The sequence below is a fragment of the Onychostruthus taczanowskii genome, unplaced genomic scaffold, assembly GCF_017590055.1.
Source record: "Onychostruthus taczanowskii isolate IOZ18803 unplaced genomic scaffold, ASM1759005v1 scaffold112, whole genome shotgun sequence".
NCBI classification, from domain to species: domain Eukaryota; kingdom Metazoa; phylum Chordata; class Aves; order Passeriformes; family Passeridae; genus Onychostruthus; species Onychostruthus taczanowskii.
The window spans coordinates 903,804-920,477 of NW_024497852.1; the positions used below are offsets into that span (position 1 = coordinate 903,804).

Below are 16,674 nucleotides of genomic sequence, written 5' to 3' on the forward strand. Positions count from 1 at the left end.
ACAGCCCTGGGATGAGTCATGTGGACATTCCCCACTTCCCTTGAAACCAAGAGCTTCGAGAAACGAAAATAAATCAAATTAGAAAGCCCAGATTTAAAAATAGTGCCGAGCTGATGTAGCTGCAGTGGGCTCTGACTCCACCTGGGCTGGCTCTGGGTGCTGCAGCCTTCCCTGAGCTCCTTTTTGGGACGGGCTGGCTTTGTTTTGGCAGAACCCACAGCTCCTGCTGGGCTGGGGCTGCCCTGGCACCCAAATTTACCAGTTCTGTTCCGGGGGAGGGGGCTTGTTTGGAGAGTTTTGGGGTTCCAGGTTTCCACCCCGTGAAATAAAGCAAGGAAAATGGAAATGGATAAATAATGTGGGCACTTTTAAAGCATCAGGAGAGGGGACATTGCCACCCTGGAGGTGGCCACAGCAAAGGTATTTAGGGGCTCTTGGTCCATTCCCCTCCCTCCTCAGCCCTTTTTTTATGGCACTGCAAGAATCCCAAAAAGTTTTTCCCAGCTGGCACAGCAACACCCAGAGCTGGAGCTGCTTCCAGAGCCTGCCCCAGGAAAACCCCAGCAGGACAAACACCCAGAAGCATTCATGGAACCATTCCAGCACCTGGGCTGGGCACGGGAGCCTCACTCATCCCTGCTGTGCAGGGCTCTGCAGGCAGCACCAGAGCTGCTCCAGCAGCTGGGGGGGTCCCTGCATTGTCCCTGCTTCAAAGGGCTCCTCTTCCAGGGCAGCTTGAAAGAATAATTCCCAAATGAAGGAAAAGGGCCTTTCAGTGCATTCCAGATGTGCACATGCCTTTCCTTTCCTTTCCTTTCCTTTCCTTTCCTTTCCTTTCCTTTCCTTTCCTTTCCTTTCCTTTCCTTTCCTTTCCTTCCCTTCCCTTCCCTTCCCTTCCCTTCCCTTCCCTTCCCTTCCCTTCCCTTTCCCTTTCCCTTTCCCTTTCCCTTTCCCTTTCCCTTTCCCTTTCCCTTTCCCTTTCCCTTTCCCTTTCCCTTTCCCTTTCCCTTTCCCTTTCCCTTTCCCTTTCCCTTTCCCTTTCCCTTTCCCTTTCCCTTTCCCTTTCCCTTTCCCTTTCCCTTTCATTTCCTTTCGAGCCTGGCTCAGCCCTGGGAGGGTTTCACTCAGGGCTTTGCCTGCCTGAAAAGCCCTTTTTTTTTTTTTTTTGGATCTAAGCAAGAGGAAAAATGGAACCTGAGGGCTGTGGAACCCTGGAATGGGCTGGGAGGGATCCCAGAGCTCATCCAGGACACCTCCCACCAGCCCAGTGTTGTGGGGTTGGCTGTGCTGGATAATCTCTCCTGCTTCTCCTGGCATCAGGACCCCCCCCGGGAGGGGTGCAGGCCCTGCCAGACCCCCAGATCCAGCCTGGGATCATTCCTGTCCCCTCAGGATGAGCAGGGACCACCTCCCCCTCCTGCTCTGCCGTCCTGGCTGGACCTGGTCACCCCCTGAGCCCCCCGGGCTCCATGCCCACCCCTGAGCTCGCTCTAATCCCAGCTGGAATTTCCCCTCCCCTCTCTCCTGCAGCATTTTCTGCTTTTCTGGGGTTTTGTGCAAGCTGGTGCCCTGGGACCCAAACACCCCCAGGGCTTCTCCTCCCCTTCCTGAGGATTAGGGGCTGATCCAGTTTTACATTCAATCCCTGCTTTCAAACTCCCCTTCTCCAGGCCTGACCTTGTGTCTGTTTTTAGTGGTTTTTTTTGGTGTCTAAAGTTTCCTGAAAGGAGCAATTCCTGCTGAATCCAGCTCTGAGCAGGGCTGGGGCCGTGCCTGAGGAAGGAGCTGCTGCTTTGAAGCAGGGTCACTGTCCCCTGGGGTCCCCGAGCTGTGCTGGGAGCAGAACACACCCAGAGCCCGCAGATCAAACAGCCCCGGGCAATTAATTCCAATTACCATGGCGGGAAGTGGCAGCCACATCTCGGGAGACTTTCCCCCTCATTAACCCGCTTGAGAAAAGGCCAGGTGGGAGAGGAAGGAGGGGAAGGCTCCAGGTTTTCCTGGTGGGGTTGGAGCCAGGTGGAGCCTGCTGGATGTGAGAGACCCTCAGTGCCCTGGGCTTGGCCAGGAGCCCCAAAAGCCCAGCAGGGCCAGGGCCCAGTGGAGCCTGCTGGATGTGAGAGACCCTCAGTGCCCTGGGCTTGGCCAGGAGCCCCAAAAGCCCAGCAGGGCCAGGGCTGGGCTCAGGGGGGCTGAGACAGGGCATGGATGGATGATGGATGGATGGATGGTGGATGGATGATGGATGGATGGATGGATAGATGGATGGATGATGGATGGATGATGGATAAATGGATGGATGGATGATGGATGGATAGAGGGATGGATGATGGATGGATGATGGATGAATGGATGGATGGATGATGGATGGATAGAGGGATGGATGATGGATGGATGATGGATGAATGGATGGATGGATGATGGATGGATAGAGGGATGGATGATGGATGGATGATGGATGAATGGATGGATGGATGATGGATGGATAGAGGGATGGATGATGGATGGATGATGGATGAATGGATGGATGGATGATGGATGGATAGAGGGATGGATGATGGATGGATGATGGATGAATGGATGGATGGATGATGGATGGATAGAGGGATGGATGATGGATGGATGATGGATGAATGGATGGATGGATGATGGATGGATAGAGGGATGGATGATGGATGGATGATGGATGGGAGGGATTCCATCGGGAACGGGCCCTCGGGGGCTGCCCGAGAGGGTGGTGGTGGCACATTGTGACCGTGTGTCTTCTCCTGTCCCTCTCCCTGTCCCCGTCCGTTTTCCTCTCCCTGTCCTTGTCCCTGTTCCTGTCCCTCTCCCCATCCCTGTTCCTGTCCCTGTCCCTCTCTCCATCCCCATCCCTCTCCTTGTCCCCGCACTGTCCCCATGCTGTCCCCGTGCTGTCCCCGTGCTGTCCCCGCCCTGTCCCACCCCTGTCCCCACCCCTGTCCCCATTGCTGGAGGGGATGGAGATGAGCAGTGCTGCAGGACAGGGCGAGCTGGACCAGGGGCTCCCCAGCAACCCGGGAAGCAGCACCGTGGGGAAATCTATGGTTGGGTTCGAGGGTGCCAGGACGTGGGAAGAGAGGAGAATCTTGACTCTATGTTTCAGAAGGCTGATTAATTATATTATTATATATATTATATTAAAATTATATACTAAAACTTAGCTAAAAAGAGCAGAGAGAAAAGGATCCATCAGAAGGCTGGAAAGAACAGGAGAGGAATAACAAAACTTGTGACTCCCAGAGAGTCTGAGCCACTGACTGTGATTGGCCATTAATTAGAAACAATCAACATGCACAGTCACAGGCACCAATCCCTCCTGGTCCTTCTGCCCCATCCCTATAATTTCCTATTCCCATTCCCCCCATGAGGTGAGGGTTATTCCATCCCTCCTAGTCCTTCTGCCCCATTCCTATAATTTCCTATTCCCATTCCCCCCATGAGGTGAGGGTTATTCCATCCCTCCTAGTCCTTCTGCCCCATTCCCACCATGGGGTGAGGGTTATTCCATTCCCTCTGGTCCTTCTGCCCCATTCCTATAATTTCCTATTCCCATTCCCACCATGAGGTGAGGGTTATTCCATCCCTCCTGGTCTTTCTGCCCCATTCCCATCATTTCCCACTCCCATTCCCATCATTGCCTATTCCCATTCCCATTCCCATCAAGGAGTGAGGGTGTTCAATCCCCCCTGGTCCTTCTGCCCCATTCCCACCATGGGGTGAGGGTTATTCCATCCCTCCTGGTCCTTCTGCCCCATTCTCATCATTATTTCCCACTCCCATTCCCATCATTTCCCACTCCCGTTCCCATCATTTCCCACTCCCGTTCCCATCGGGACCCGCCCTTTGCCCCCCGCAGGGGATCGGGGCTCTGCTGCCAAAGCCCTGTTTTTTTTCAGACGAGTACCGCAGGCTCTGCATCGAGGGACTCCCGGTGGTGCCAGGCTTCCCCGGGAACTTCCCAGGAATTCCTGGATTCGGACCCAACGGGGTCGGGCCGGGGCTCAACGGGCCGGGGGGCATCGGCCCCAACGGGGCGAACGGACAGGGCGGGATCCCGGGGCTGCCCGGGATGGGCCCGGGGAGCTCCAGCATCGGTAATTCCCGGCTTTCCCTGCTGATTCCCGGCTTTGTCCCGGCTGCCCAGCCCCAGGGCGGCTTCCCCGGGGCTGGAATGCCGCTCCCAGCTGGACGCAGGGGTTGTCCTGGCTCGGGGGACAGCGGGGATGTGGCGCTGATGCTGAGCCCGCGCTCAGATCCAGCGAGGCTGGGTTTGGTCTGGAATCGCTCCCTGGTTCCCAAATGGGTTCCCAAAAGCTCCAGATAGGGACAGAGCTTTCCCATCACCACCTCAGTCTCATCCTGCCCACCTTGGACCCCTCTGGCATCCCCCCAGAGAGCTCCTGGGACATCCAAGGGGTCCCCAAATGTCCCTGTGTCCCCCAGAAACGGGACAAGTGCTGTCTCCTATTCTGACATCTCCCTTGAAAAAGGAGTGCCTGGCTGAGCAGAAATCCTGCTGTCTGGATGTATTTTAAAGAGATTTACTGTGGCTGCAGCTAAAGGAGAGAGAACTTTCAATATTACACTGAAAGTATTTGCACCTAAAGTGTGTTCTTCACATCCTGCTCACAGCCAGGAGGACAATTAGTTTATAATGCACTCATAAGGATTTGCTGGCAGTATAGATTAAGGATTTGCCACCATCCTGAGTCCTGGGGACATCCCAGGGCTCTGTGACCCTCCCAATGTCCCCCTGGAAGTGCCACCCCATCCTGAGTCCTGGGGACATCCCAGGACTCTGTGACCCTCCCAGTGTCCCCCAGGAGCTGCCACCCCATCCTGAGTCCTGGGGACATCCCAGGGCTCTGTATTTGCCCCAATGTCCGACTGGAAATTTGCCCCCATCCTGAGTCCTGGGGACATCCCAGGGCTCTGTGACCCTCCCAATGTCCCCCAGGAGCTGCCACCCCATCCTGAGTCCTGGGGACATCCCAGGGCTCTGTGACCCTCCCAGTGTCCCCCAGGAAGTGCCACCCCATCCTGAGTCCTGGGGACATCCCAGGGCTCCGTGACCCCTCCCAGTGCTCCCCCCAAGGGCTCTGTGACCCTCGCTGTGCCCCCCAGGCACGGCCACTCTGAACCAGACCATCGACATCTGCAAACACTTCACCAACCTGTGCCTGAACGGGCGCTGCATCCCCACCCCGTCCAGCTACCGCTGCGAGTGCAACATGGGCTACAAGCAGGACGTCAGAGGGGAGTGCATCGGTGAGTAGGGGCTGCTCCCGAGCTCCCAGAGCTCCTCCAGGCTGCTCTTGCTGCTCCTGGGCTCTGCTGTGCCTCAGGGTCCCTCACAGGGGGGTTTTTTTTCCCCCACCTTGCAGATGTGGACGAGTGCTCGAGCAGCCCCTGCGTCCACGGCGACTGCGTCAACACCCCGGGCTCCTACCACTGCAAGTGCCACGAGGGCTTCCAGAGCACCCCCACCAAGCAGGCCTGCATTGGTAAGGGCTGTTCCCCCCTTTTTGGGGGGTGGCAGGGGGGTCAGCAGAGCCCCTGGCACTGAAAAAGGGTTGTGAGGGTGAAGTGCAGGGCCGGGTGTGGGATGGGATCTCTCCAGGAGAAGTTTTCTCTGCCTGGGCTTTCCTTAAAATTTTCTGGTGGCAATCAAGGGACCTGCAGAGCCCTCCCCAAGAATAAAATTGTGTTGGGAGAACTTCGTTTGACAAAAGGGGGGATTCTGGGCCATGTTGGTGTGGAGGCAGGATTTCCAGCAAGGCTGTTCTGCCAAGAGGCTGCTGCAGGTGAGGGAGAGATGGGAAGGGACTGTTCCACCACGGGAACAACGAGCAAAGGCAGATTCCCATGGCAGTGCCCGAGCTTTGAGATGTTCATTTTCTCCCTTCCTGCCTGCCCCCGTTCATGTGTTCCAGCCCCCTCTCCCTGTGTCCCAGTCCCCTCTCCTCATGTCCCAGTCCCCTTCCCTCATGTCTCAGCCATCTCTCTCCCCGTGTTCCAACCCTCTCTCCCTGTCTCCCATCCCTCTCTCCCCGTGTGTCCCAATCCTCTCCCCATGTGTCCCATCCCTCTCTCCCCGTGTCCCATCCCTCTCTCCCTGTCTCCCATCCCTCTCCTCACGTCCCATCCCTCTCTCTCTGTCTCCCATCCCTCTCTCCCCATGTCCCATCCCTCTCTCCCCGTGTCCCATCCCTCTCTCCTCATGTCCCATCCTTCTCCCCGTGTGTCCCAGCCCTCTCTCCCCTCCCCGCGCCCCCCGCCCCGATCTCACCCCGTTTCCCCCCGCTCCGCGCGCAGACATCGACGAGTGCGAGACGCCGGGGATCTGCATGAACGGCTGGTGCATCAACACCGAGGGCTCCTTCCGCTGCGAGTGCCTGGGGGGCCTGGCCATCGGCGTGGACGGCCGCGTCTGCGTGGACACCCACATGCGCAGCACCTGCTACGGGGGCATCAAGAAGGGCACCTGCGCCCGCCCCTTCCCCGGCGCCGTCACCAAATCTGAGTGCTGCTGCGCCAACCCCGACCACGGCTTCGGGGAGCCCTGCCAGCCCTGCCCGGCCAAGAACTCGGGTGAGGGCACACCCGAGGTGTGGGGTGGTTTGGGGGAGCTGTGGGGATGGGGAAAAGTGTGTCACGAGGCCGAAAAATGGACAGTGGGTGGCCAAATGTGGTGCTGTGAGCATGAAAATGTGCAAGGTGACGGCAGCAAGGCTGGGAGAGCTCCAGGGGGGTTTGGACACGGGTGGGATTGTTGGGGGGTCTGGGCAGGGCCAGGCGTTGGGCTGGATGGTCCTTGGGGTCCCTCCCAGCTCAGCTCGTTCTGTGATTGTGTTGTATGAGCATAAACAGGCCTAGAATTAACCCCTCGGTGGGTCGAAGCACTCAGCTCAGTGAACCCCCCCGTGGGGACTGTCCTGCCACACTGATGGCTCTGTTGTGCTCTGTCCCCAGCGGAATTCCAGGCTCTCTGCAGCAGCGGCATCGGGATCACGGCTGATGGCAGAGGTGGGTGCAGGATTCCTCAGGGGCATGCAGGATTCTTCAGGGGCATGCAGGATTCCACGGGCACATCCCACAGCACCTTCAGCTGCTTTTCCTGGAGCAGGGATGGATCTGTGGGAGCTGTGCCAGGAGAGGCTGGGCTCCCATCCCTGCTGTGATGGGAATGAGCAGTGGGACCCTCCTGGTTGTTTCCCTCCTCTGCTCTCCAGCTCCTCCCTGGGGTGTCCCAGGCAGAGGGAGGTGACAAGCTGTGCTGCCAAGGGGCTGCTTTGAGTTCCAAGAGGTCCCAGTGCCAGCCCTGGGCAGTGCTTGGATCAGCAGGGAGAGCACAGAGCAGCCAGGCAGCCACGGCCCTGCCAAGCCTTCCAGGGGGAAGGAGCCAGAGGCAAAGCCCCGGTGGCTCCTTGGGCTCCCATCCAGGGCTCTGTGTCCTGGCCAGAGGCAATCCCATGGGAATGATGAGACTCTTTCTAGCAAGGCCGTGCTCTGGTCATTCCACCCCTGCCTGGAGCCAGGGCTGCACTCAGAGCTCTCCAGGATGGGTTTCCCTGGATGGAACTGAGCTCCAAGAGCGTGGGGACAAAGGCCAGCAGTGCCTGGGCAGCCGTGGCCATCTGGCACTGCGGGGACCCTGCGGTGCCAGCACAGACTGCCTGGGCTGGGCGAGGCTGGGGCTTGCCAGGGTGGAATCTCTGCCCTGGCACTGGGGGTTGGCTCTAAGAGAGCAGAGGAAGGGATGCCCCAGCAGGGAAGGGACAGTGCCCACCTGGCTGCCACCCTGCTGGGTCACTCAGTGCTGCACCCAGGGGGAATTCAAGGGCCTGAACTTGGTACTGGGATAAAGAAGACTCTGGGATGTCACATAAGGTCCTTGACATAAAACTGGGCTTATCCCAGCCCCTTGCCCAGCTCTCTCCTGCTGAGCTCAGAGCCCCAGGCTGGGTCAGGACAGGGAAAAGCTGCGGCTGCCCCATCCTTGGACTGTCCAAGGCCAGGCTGGACAGGTCTTGGAGCAGCCTGGAATGGTGGAAGTGGAACGAGATGGGCTTTAAGGGCCCTCCCAACCCAAACTATTCTGTGCCTCCGGGATTCCTGCAGCGAAGAGCCAGGGGTGGAAGGTTTCTGCCTTTGCATTTGCTGGGCTCCAGCTCACGTGCCTCTTTTCCCTGTCAGACATCAACGAGTGCGCCCTGAACCCCGACATCTGCCCCAACGGGATGTGCGAGAACCTGCGGGGCAGCTACCGCTGCATCTGCAACCTGGGCTACGAGTCCGACCCCACGGGCAAGAACTGCGTGGGTGAGTCAGGGCTGGCACTCTGGGGTGCAGGGCTCAGTCAGGGCTGGCACTCTGGGGTGCAGGGCTCAGTCAGGGCTGGCACTCTGGGGTGCAGGGCTCAGTCAGGGCTGGCACTCCGGGGTGCAGGGCTCAGTCAGGGCTGGCACTCTGGGGTGCAGGGGTCAGTCAGGGCTGGCACTCAGGGGTCAGTCAGGTCAGTCAGGGCTGGCACTCAGGGGTGCAGGGGTCAGTCAGGGCTGGCACTCAGGGGTCAGTCAGGGCTGGCACACCAGGCTCAGTCAGGACTGGCACTCCAGGGTCAGTCAGGGCTGGCACTCAGGGATTGACTCAGGGGTGGCACTCAGGGGTGCAGGGGGTGCCAAGGCACCTCCAGGAGCTGCTGCAGCACCTGATCCCCTTCAGCATCATCCAGATTCTCCCCAGGAGCTGGACTTGGGGGAGAAGGGGAAGGGTGGAAGCTGGAGAGCTCGTGGGGTGGCATAAGGAGAGTTCAGTGGGGAAAGGAAAACAAGGAATTCGTTCCCTGCCCCTCGTGGGTGGGTGATCAGCACCTCCAGGAGAGCAGGGGCAGCTCTGATTTGTGTTCTGGGAGAAGGGGCAGGACACAGGGAATGGCTGGAGCTGTGCCAGGGGGTGGGATGGAGATCAGGGAAAGGTTCTGGGAACTTGGGGTGGAGATCAGGGAAAGGTTCTGGGAATTTGGGGTGGAGATCAGGGAAAGGTTCTGGGAATTGGGGTGGAGATCAGGGAAAGGTTCTGGGAATTTGGGATGGAGATCAGGGAAAGGTTCAGGGGATTGGGATGGAGATCAGGGAAAGGTTCAGGGGTTTGGGATGGAGATCAGGAATGGTTCAGGAATTTGGGATGGAGATCAGGGAAAGGTTCTGGGAATTTGGGGTGGAGATCAGGGAAAGGTTCTGGGAATTTGGATGGAGATCAGGGAAAGGATCCAGGGAAAGGTTCTGGGAACTTGGGGTGGAGATCAGGGAAAGGATCTGGGAATTTGGGGTGGAGATCAGGGGTTTGGGATGGAGATCAGGGAAAGGCTGAGGGATTTAGGATGGAGACCAGGAAAAGTTCAGGGATTTGGGGTGGAGATCAGGGAAAGGTTCTGGGAATTTGGGACAGAGATCAGGGAAAGGTTCAGGGGTTTGGAATGGAGATCATGGGAAGGCTCAGGGATTTGGAATGGAGATCACGGGAAGGTTCAGGGATTTGGGATGGAGATCAGGAAAGGTTCATGGATTTGGGATGGAGATCACGGGAAGGCTCAGGGATTTGGAATGTAGATCACGGGAAGGTTCAGGGATTTGGGATGGAGATCAGGGAAAGGCTGAGGGATTTGGGGCCGCTCTGGACAGGCTGGGATTGTTGGGGGGCCTGTGCAGGGGCTGGGGTTGGATCTACGATCCCCTGGCTCCCTCCTGCGGCTGCGCGGGGGGGGGAAATTAACCCTTCCCAGCCCAAAGCAGCTCACGGGTGCCACGTCTGCCCCCGCAGATGTGGACGAGTGCAGCGTCAACCGGCTGCTGTGCGACAACGGGCTGTGCAGGAACACCCCTGGCAGCTACACCTGCACCTGCCCCAAGGGCTTCGTGTTCCGCACCGAGACCGACACCTGCGAAGGTAACGGGGCCGGGGCAGCTCCAGCACCTGAGCTCCTGCCTGGGGCCAGCCCCGCTGCAAATCCCTGCTCCCCTCCCTCTGCGCTGCAGCAGCCGCGCCGTTGGGCTTCAGGGGGGGTTAACTCATTTTTAGGGTTTTTTCCCTGTGGTTTTTGGTGATGTTTCACACTGGGTTTAAAGCAGAGTGGACACCTGACCTCAAAACATCCCAGCCTGGAAACCAGAGCAATTTCCTCCAGGGCCATAAAATTTGAGCTTGGGGCCTGACTGAAATTGCAAGGTTTGGGGAATTTAATTGAAAGGCTGTGATTGGGAGGAGGAGAAATGGTTTCCTGTGCGCAGAGGCCTCAAATATTTGAGAACTGGCACTTTGCACACAAGTGCCCCAACCACCCTCAGTCCAAATAATTTTTAAAAAAATTTTGTATTTTTTTATATTGCTATTAAGGCTCTCTATGTTACCTGTTTATATCTATAATTTATATAGTTATATGGAATTTTAATATAATTAATAATTTATTATTTATGTAATATATTATGTAGTATTTATTACATTCTATATTATATTATTATACAATATATTATATATATAATATATTATATATATAATACAATATACAACATATAGCATATAGCATATAATATATAGTATATAATATATAGTATATACTTTATAATATATAATTTGCATAAGATGCCATATATGTTATATATGCATTATATAATATATATATTGTATTAGTATATTATATGGTATTTTAATGTTCTATATCAAATTATTATATCACAATATGTTTATATATTACATACTTTATATATTTATATATTTTATATTTATATACATATATATTTATATACTTATATATTTATATATTTATATATTATTTGTATATTTTAACATATTTTAAATTTTATTTTTCCATTTAAAACAACGCAAAAACCAATTTAAACCCACCACTCTTCACTCTCTGTGCTCTCACCTCCTCCAGTCTGTGTCCCCCCCAAGGCCGTGTCCCTCTCACACCCCCCAGTGACCTTTGTCCCCTTGTCCCCTTGTCCCTTGTCCCCGCAGACATCAACGAGTGCACGTCCAACCCGTGTGTGAACGGGCTGTGCCGGAACAACGCCGGCTCCTTCGCCTGCGAGTGCTCCCCGGGCAGCAAACTGGACCCCAGTGGCACCATCTGCGTGGGTGAGCAGGGCCAGCTCCTGCCAGGCCCGGGTGGCACTGCCAGTGTCACCCCGCACCGTCACCTGGCCTGGCACAGGGACAGGAATTCCACAGGGCAGCGATGGATGGGGTGCTGGGGGGGAATTCCTGCCTGGGAGGGTGTTGGGGCACTGGGATGGAATTCCCACAGCAGCTCTGGCTGCCCCTGGATCCCTGGCAGTGCCCAAGGCCGGGCTGGAGCAGCCTGGGACCAGGGGAGGTGTCCCCATGGCACGGGTGGCACTGGAAGGGTTTTGAGGCTCTGGGGACCAGCCTGGTTTGTGGGACCAGCCTCATCCAAAGGGATCAGCGACTCCCAGGAGCAGTGGGGAGGGACAGCTCTTCCCAGCTGCCTCTCAGGGCTTCCAGCCCGGGGCTGGGGGCACGGAGCAGCCCCTGAGCCCCCCGTGTGTCCCTGCAGACAGCATGAAGGGCACCTGCTGGCTCAACATCCAGGACGGGCGCTGCGAGGTCAACATCAACGGGGCCACGCTGAAATCCGAGTGCTGTGCCACCCTGGGGGCAGCCTGGGGCAGCCCCTGCGAGCGCTGCGAGATCGGTGAGGCTCTGCCAGGCTCTGCCAGGCTCTGCCAGGCTCGGGCATTCCCGAGGAAATGCTGGAGTGGGGATGGAGATCAGGAACAGGGGAAGATCCCCAGAGGGTGCTCGGGCACTGCCAGCGCTCTCAGGGACAGGGTGGGGTTGGTGGGGGGCTGTGGAGGGTCAGGAGTTGGGCTGGATGATCCTGTGGGTCCCCCCCAGCTCTGGGTATTCCATGATTCTGCGGGAGAGCTGGAAGGGTTTCCTTGCTGACATCCCTGTCCCTTGCAGACACCGCCTGTCCCCGGGGGTACGCCCGCATGAAGGGGGTCACCTGCGAAGGTAAAGAGCTGCAGGAATGGAAAACTGCTTTTCTTGGCAATGTGGGCTTTGTTCTCCTGCCTCTCCGAGTCTTGGGGGGGATCTCCACTCTCTGGCCCTCTGTCTGTCTGTCTGTGTCTGTCTGGGTGTCTGTGCCCAGATCCCGGCTCTGTTTCTGCCCAGTTTTCCTGGGTAAGTCGCCCCTTGGAGCCAGGTGGGCAGCTCTGGGCTCCTCCCAGCTCCTCCAGGAGCCCCCTGAGGCCCCCCTGGCCGTGCCCCCGTGCCATCCCTCACCGCCCCTCGCCCTGTGCCACCCCCCAGACGTGAACGAGTGCGAGGTGTTCCCGGGCGTGTGCCCCAACGGGCGCTGCGTGAACTCGGCCGGCTCCTTCCGCTGCGAGTGCCCCGAGGGGCTGACCCTGGATGGCACTGCCAGGACCTGTGTGGGTAAGGACACCTCCTCCACCCGCATCCTGCCCTCCCGGTTGCTCCCTCCCCACCAGGAATTTTTTGGGAATTCAGTCGTACTTGAAAGACCCCAAAAAAAACCTCCCGGCTGAACCAGAGTTTCGTGTCCCCAAGTCCAGCCCGTAACGGCATTGTCCTTCTTGGGTGGGCTTCAGGAGTGGCCAAATAACCTCAGGGGTTAAGGACATGGCCCAGCAGCCCCCAAAAAAACCCCCTGGGCACCCAGTGCCACACTCCTGCCCTTTGGAGGGGCCACCTGTGCTTGCAGCACCGTGTTCAAGGAAAGCCTGGATGTGGCACTCGGTGCCACGGGCTGGGTGACAAGGTGCACTTGGGTCACAGCTGGACTCCACGACCTCAAAGGTCTTTTCCAACCTAAATTCTGGGGTTCTGTGGAGCTCCATCCTCTGGCCCTGTTGCCAGCAGTCCATGCTGTGGAAGCCCTCCCCAAAAAGCTTTTCTAACCCCTGTGTTGGAGAACACGCTGTCACCCTTGCACCAAGAATGACACAAGAGCAGACGAATGACCCAAACACAAGAGGAGAAAAGAAGGGTTTATTGCAAAAGAATATTCAGTTTTTGTAGACTGATACATTCCACTTGATTGGCTAGTTAACAAAAAACACCTTTCTCACACACGGTCCTTGAGGAGAACAGGAAAACAAGTTTTCAACTGAATTTCAATTTCAATTGAATAATTCAATTTCCAATTTCAATTGAATAATTCTTGTGGAAAAACACCTTAAAACAAGTTACCACATACTTACAACTCCCTAAAAATTCTCACAAGCCACCACTGTGAGAAACACTTGCCATTTCTCTCTCCCTCGCTGGCTGGCACGCACAACACCCCACGGCCAAAGCCACCCCCAGCCCGTGTGTTATTACAGGACACAAAATAAAAACACAGACACGTAGCTCTCTCAAGGGTAAAAAGAGAATTTTAGATTTCTGATCCAACACTGACAGACTTTCAAAAGTGACAGTGGATTGGAGGGCGACAGTGCCACCTCTCCAATGACACTGGACAAACCAACCAACCGTCCATCAAATTTCTCCTCCACAAAAGAACTCAAAACAATAAATTATTTACATGAAGCTTGTGAGAAAGCTCGTTACAAGAACATAAACATCCGAAGGCTTAGATAAATGTAACCCCGAGGCCGTGGCGGGCAGCAAAGCCGTGCTGTGTGCTGTGTCCCCAGACGTGCGGGTGGAGCAGTGCTACATGCGCTGGGACGAGGACGAGTGCACGGAGCCCCTGCCCGGGAAATTCCGCATGGACATGTGCTGCTGCTCCGTGGGCTCGGCCTGGGGCTCCGACTGCGAGGAGTGTCCCCGCGCCGGCTCCGCCGAGTTCAAGGCGCTGTGTCCCCGCGGGCCCGGCTTCGCCAACCGCGGCGACGTGCTCTCGGGGCGGCCCTTCTACAAAGGTGAGGGGTGCTCTGCTCGGGCTCAGGGGGGCTCTCAGCTCGAGATGAGGGGGGGTTTCACGGAGAGCCCACCCACCTCGCTGGGTGTCTCTGGTGCCCCCCCCCCTCAGATGTGAACGAGTGCAAGGTGTTCTCCGGGCTCTGCACGCACGGCACCTGCAGGAACACCATCGGCAGCTTCAGGTGCATCTGCGGCAATGGATTTGCTCTGGATGCTGAGGAGAGGAACTGCACAGGTGAGGGACCCCCCCCTCTGGGTTGTTGCTGCTGCTTTTGGGGGGCTCAGAGCGATGGGGATGCCCAGAGGGGTCCCTGCTGTGGGGAGGACCATAAGCAGGAGCATCAAGGCTGGGGTGGACGGGGTTTGGAGCAGCCTGGGACAGTGGGAGGTGTCCCTGCCCACGGCAGGGGTGGCACTGGGTGGGATTGAAGGTCCCTCCAACCCAAACCATCCTGGAATTCCATGACTCCACAAGGCTCCTCCTGCCTGTGGGGTGAAGGCTCTGCCCCGCCCTAGGGCGCAGCCTCTCCAAGGATGGGGAATTCCTTTTCCTGCTGGTCCCTGCTGTGCCTGCAGGCAGCCCAGCACCGGCTCTGGCCCTGCTGGTGGCCTGCCCTGCCCCAGTGCCTGTCCTTGTCCCCAGACATCGACGAGTGCCGCATCTCCCCCGACCTGTGCGGGCACGGCTCGTGCGTGAACACCCCGGGCAGCTTCGAGTGCGAGTGCTTCGAGGGCTACGAGAGCGGCTTCATGATGATGAAGAACTGCATGGGTGAGCGAGGCTGAGCCCCCCAGGGCACCTGCTGACCCTCCTGGCACAGGGCAGGGCCCTGCCAGAGCTGCCCAGCTCCCCAAACACTGCACGGATCAAGCCTTCCACGGGGAGCTCTGGGACACCCTGTGCCCCCTTCCACCCTCTCAGTTCTAGGGGCTCCCTTCCTTCACCTGCCCTTTTGACCTCCCTGTATCCTCACACAGTCCCTTACAGCTCGTCCTGTCTGCCCAAGGCTTGTTTTTATTCTGTCAGAGTCTCATCTGTTTTCAATTGAATAATTCTTGTTTGGAGCTTAAAAAATCCCGTCAGTGACCTCAGTACCTCAGTTTGTCTCCAACAGCTCAGCCAGACTCCTGCTGTCCTCTAATTCCTGGCATTCCACGTTCCTGTCCTCTGTCCAGCCAGACTCACTTGTCTCACTGACCTGCTCTTAATATTCTGCTTTGGCTTGGACTTTCAAACCACTTCAAGCTATGATTCAACACCATCTATTTATTTTTCATGTTTTATTCTCTGTGCTCTTTAAAATAAATCACTGCCCCTGGCAGGGGCTTTGTCTTTTCCATACACTTTGTAGCGTGGGTTTCCACAGCTCCCACTGATCATCCTCCTCCTCCTGCTCCATTTCTGGGACCTGGGGATGTCACAGTCCTCACCCATGACCTGCTGCCTTCTTGCAGTAGTTGTATTTCTAATCTTTACAGAAGGATATAATTTTCATTGTTCTTTTTTGAAATTTAATGCTCACTCTTACTTGTCCAATTCCACTTTATCCTTTTTTTTCTGGGTGACAGGGAGCTGAGTCATCTCACCCCAAAGGGGGTGGTGACGTTTTGTCATTCCCTGTGGTCAAGGCTTAACTTCTTCCCACCTGTGTTTGGCAAAAGAATTTGGCTTCAGCCTCCTGAGGGAGGAATTCTTTCCACCCTGGGCAGGGGACAGCAGCCTGGGATTCACCAGGAACAGGCTCCCACTGAGCTGGGGGTGTTTGGTAGGGCCCTGTCACCCCCATTTTCAGGTCTATCTCAGCCCTCTTTACCTGAAAATCTCATCAGTGTTTTAGCCAAGTCAGGGAAAATAACCCGTTCTTAACTTCAGTGCTGGAGCCAGGAAAATAAACATGAGAGGGAAATGAGTTTTTAAAAATACATCCAACCTCAGTCCCTTTCTGTGCTGTCACTGAGGGGCTCTTGGGCTCTGCTGAGGTCGAGGCACGAGCTGGGATTTCCCAACGCTCAGACTCCAACCAGGAGACCACTGGAGCCAAGCCCAGCTTTCCCTGCCCTGTTACCTGTGTGATATTCCCTGTTCTGGGATCCCAGCCCTGCACTCCCTGTCCTGTTAACCCTGTGATATTCCCTGTTAACCCTGTGATATTCCCTGTTCTGGGATCCCAGCCCAGCTTTCCCTGCCCTGTTACCTGTGTGATATTCCCTGTTCTGGGATCCCAGCCCTGCACTCCCTGCCCTGTTAACCCTGTGATATCCCCGTTTTGGGATGTTCCTCCAGTGGAGAAGCCTCTGGAAGGCACCAATCCCATTTTCCCGTGCAGACATCAACGAGTGCGAGCGGGACCCGCTGCTGTGCCGGGGCGGGATCTGCATGAACACCGACGGCAGCTTCGAGTGCATCTGCCCCCCTGGGCACGAGCTGACAGCCGAGGGCAACACCTGCATTGGTGAGGGGCACAGCAGGGAATGCCCACAGGGAGAGCTCCTGCAGGGCTGTGGGTATCTCCTGCCTGTCCTGTACGTCCCATCCCTGGGGGTGGCCACGGGCTCGGAGCAGCCTGGGCTAGGGGAAGTGTCCCTGCCTGTGTCCCTGCCCGTGGATGATCCTTCAGGTCCCTCCCACCCAAAGCCTTCTGTGTTTCCATGTTAAGTGTGTCCAGCTCGTCCAAGAGGAGCTCATTCCAAGACCAAGATCTCCTCCAGACCGAGCTCATTCCCAGCGTT

The 16,674-nt window shown here is 56.5% G+C and overlaps 1 protein-coding gene across 1 annotated transcript in view; it reads left to right on the forward strand.

Annotated features, from left to right (window-relative positions):
- FBN3 (fibrillin 3) overlaps positions 1–16,674 on the forward strand; it is a 77,765-nt gene that overhangs the window by 33,584 nt on the left and 27,507 nt on the right. The window contains exons 9-23 of the mRNA XM_041424737.1: positions 3,905–4,118; positions 5,149–5,292; positions 5,409–5,528; positions 6,340–6,615; positions 6,997–7,050; positions 8,221–8,346; positions 9,847–9,972; positions 11,044–11,163; positions 11,603–11,740; positions 12,013–12,063; positions 12,364–12,489; positions 13,716–13,943; positions 14,054–14,179; positions 14,588–14,716; positions 16,272–16,397. Of these exons, the coding sequence (XP_041280671.1) occupies positions 3,905–4,118; positions 5,149–5,292; positions 5,409–5,528; positions 6,340–6,615; positions 6,997–7,050; positions 8,221–8,346; positions 9,847–9,972; positions 11,044–11,163; positions 11,603–11,740; positions 12,013–12,063; positions 12,364–12,489; positions 13,716–13,943; positions 14,054–14,179; positions 14,588–14,716; positions 16,272–16,397 (2,104 nt within the window). The remainder of the gene's footprint in view (positions 1–3,904; positions 4,119–5,148; positions 5,293–5,408; positions 5,529–6,339; positions 6,616–6,996; positions 7,051–8,220; positions 8,347–9,846; positions 9,973–11,043; positions 11,164–11,602; positions 11,741–12,012; positions 12,064–12,363; positions 12,490–13,715; positions 13,944–14,053; positions 14,180–14,587; positions 14,717–16,271; positions 16,398–16,674) is intronic.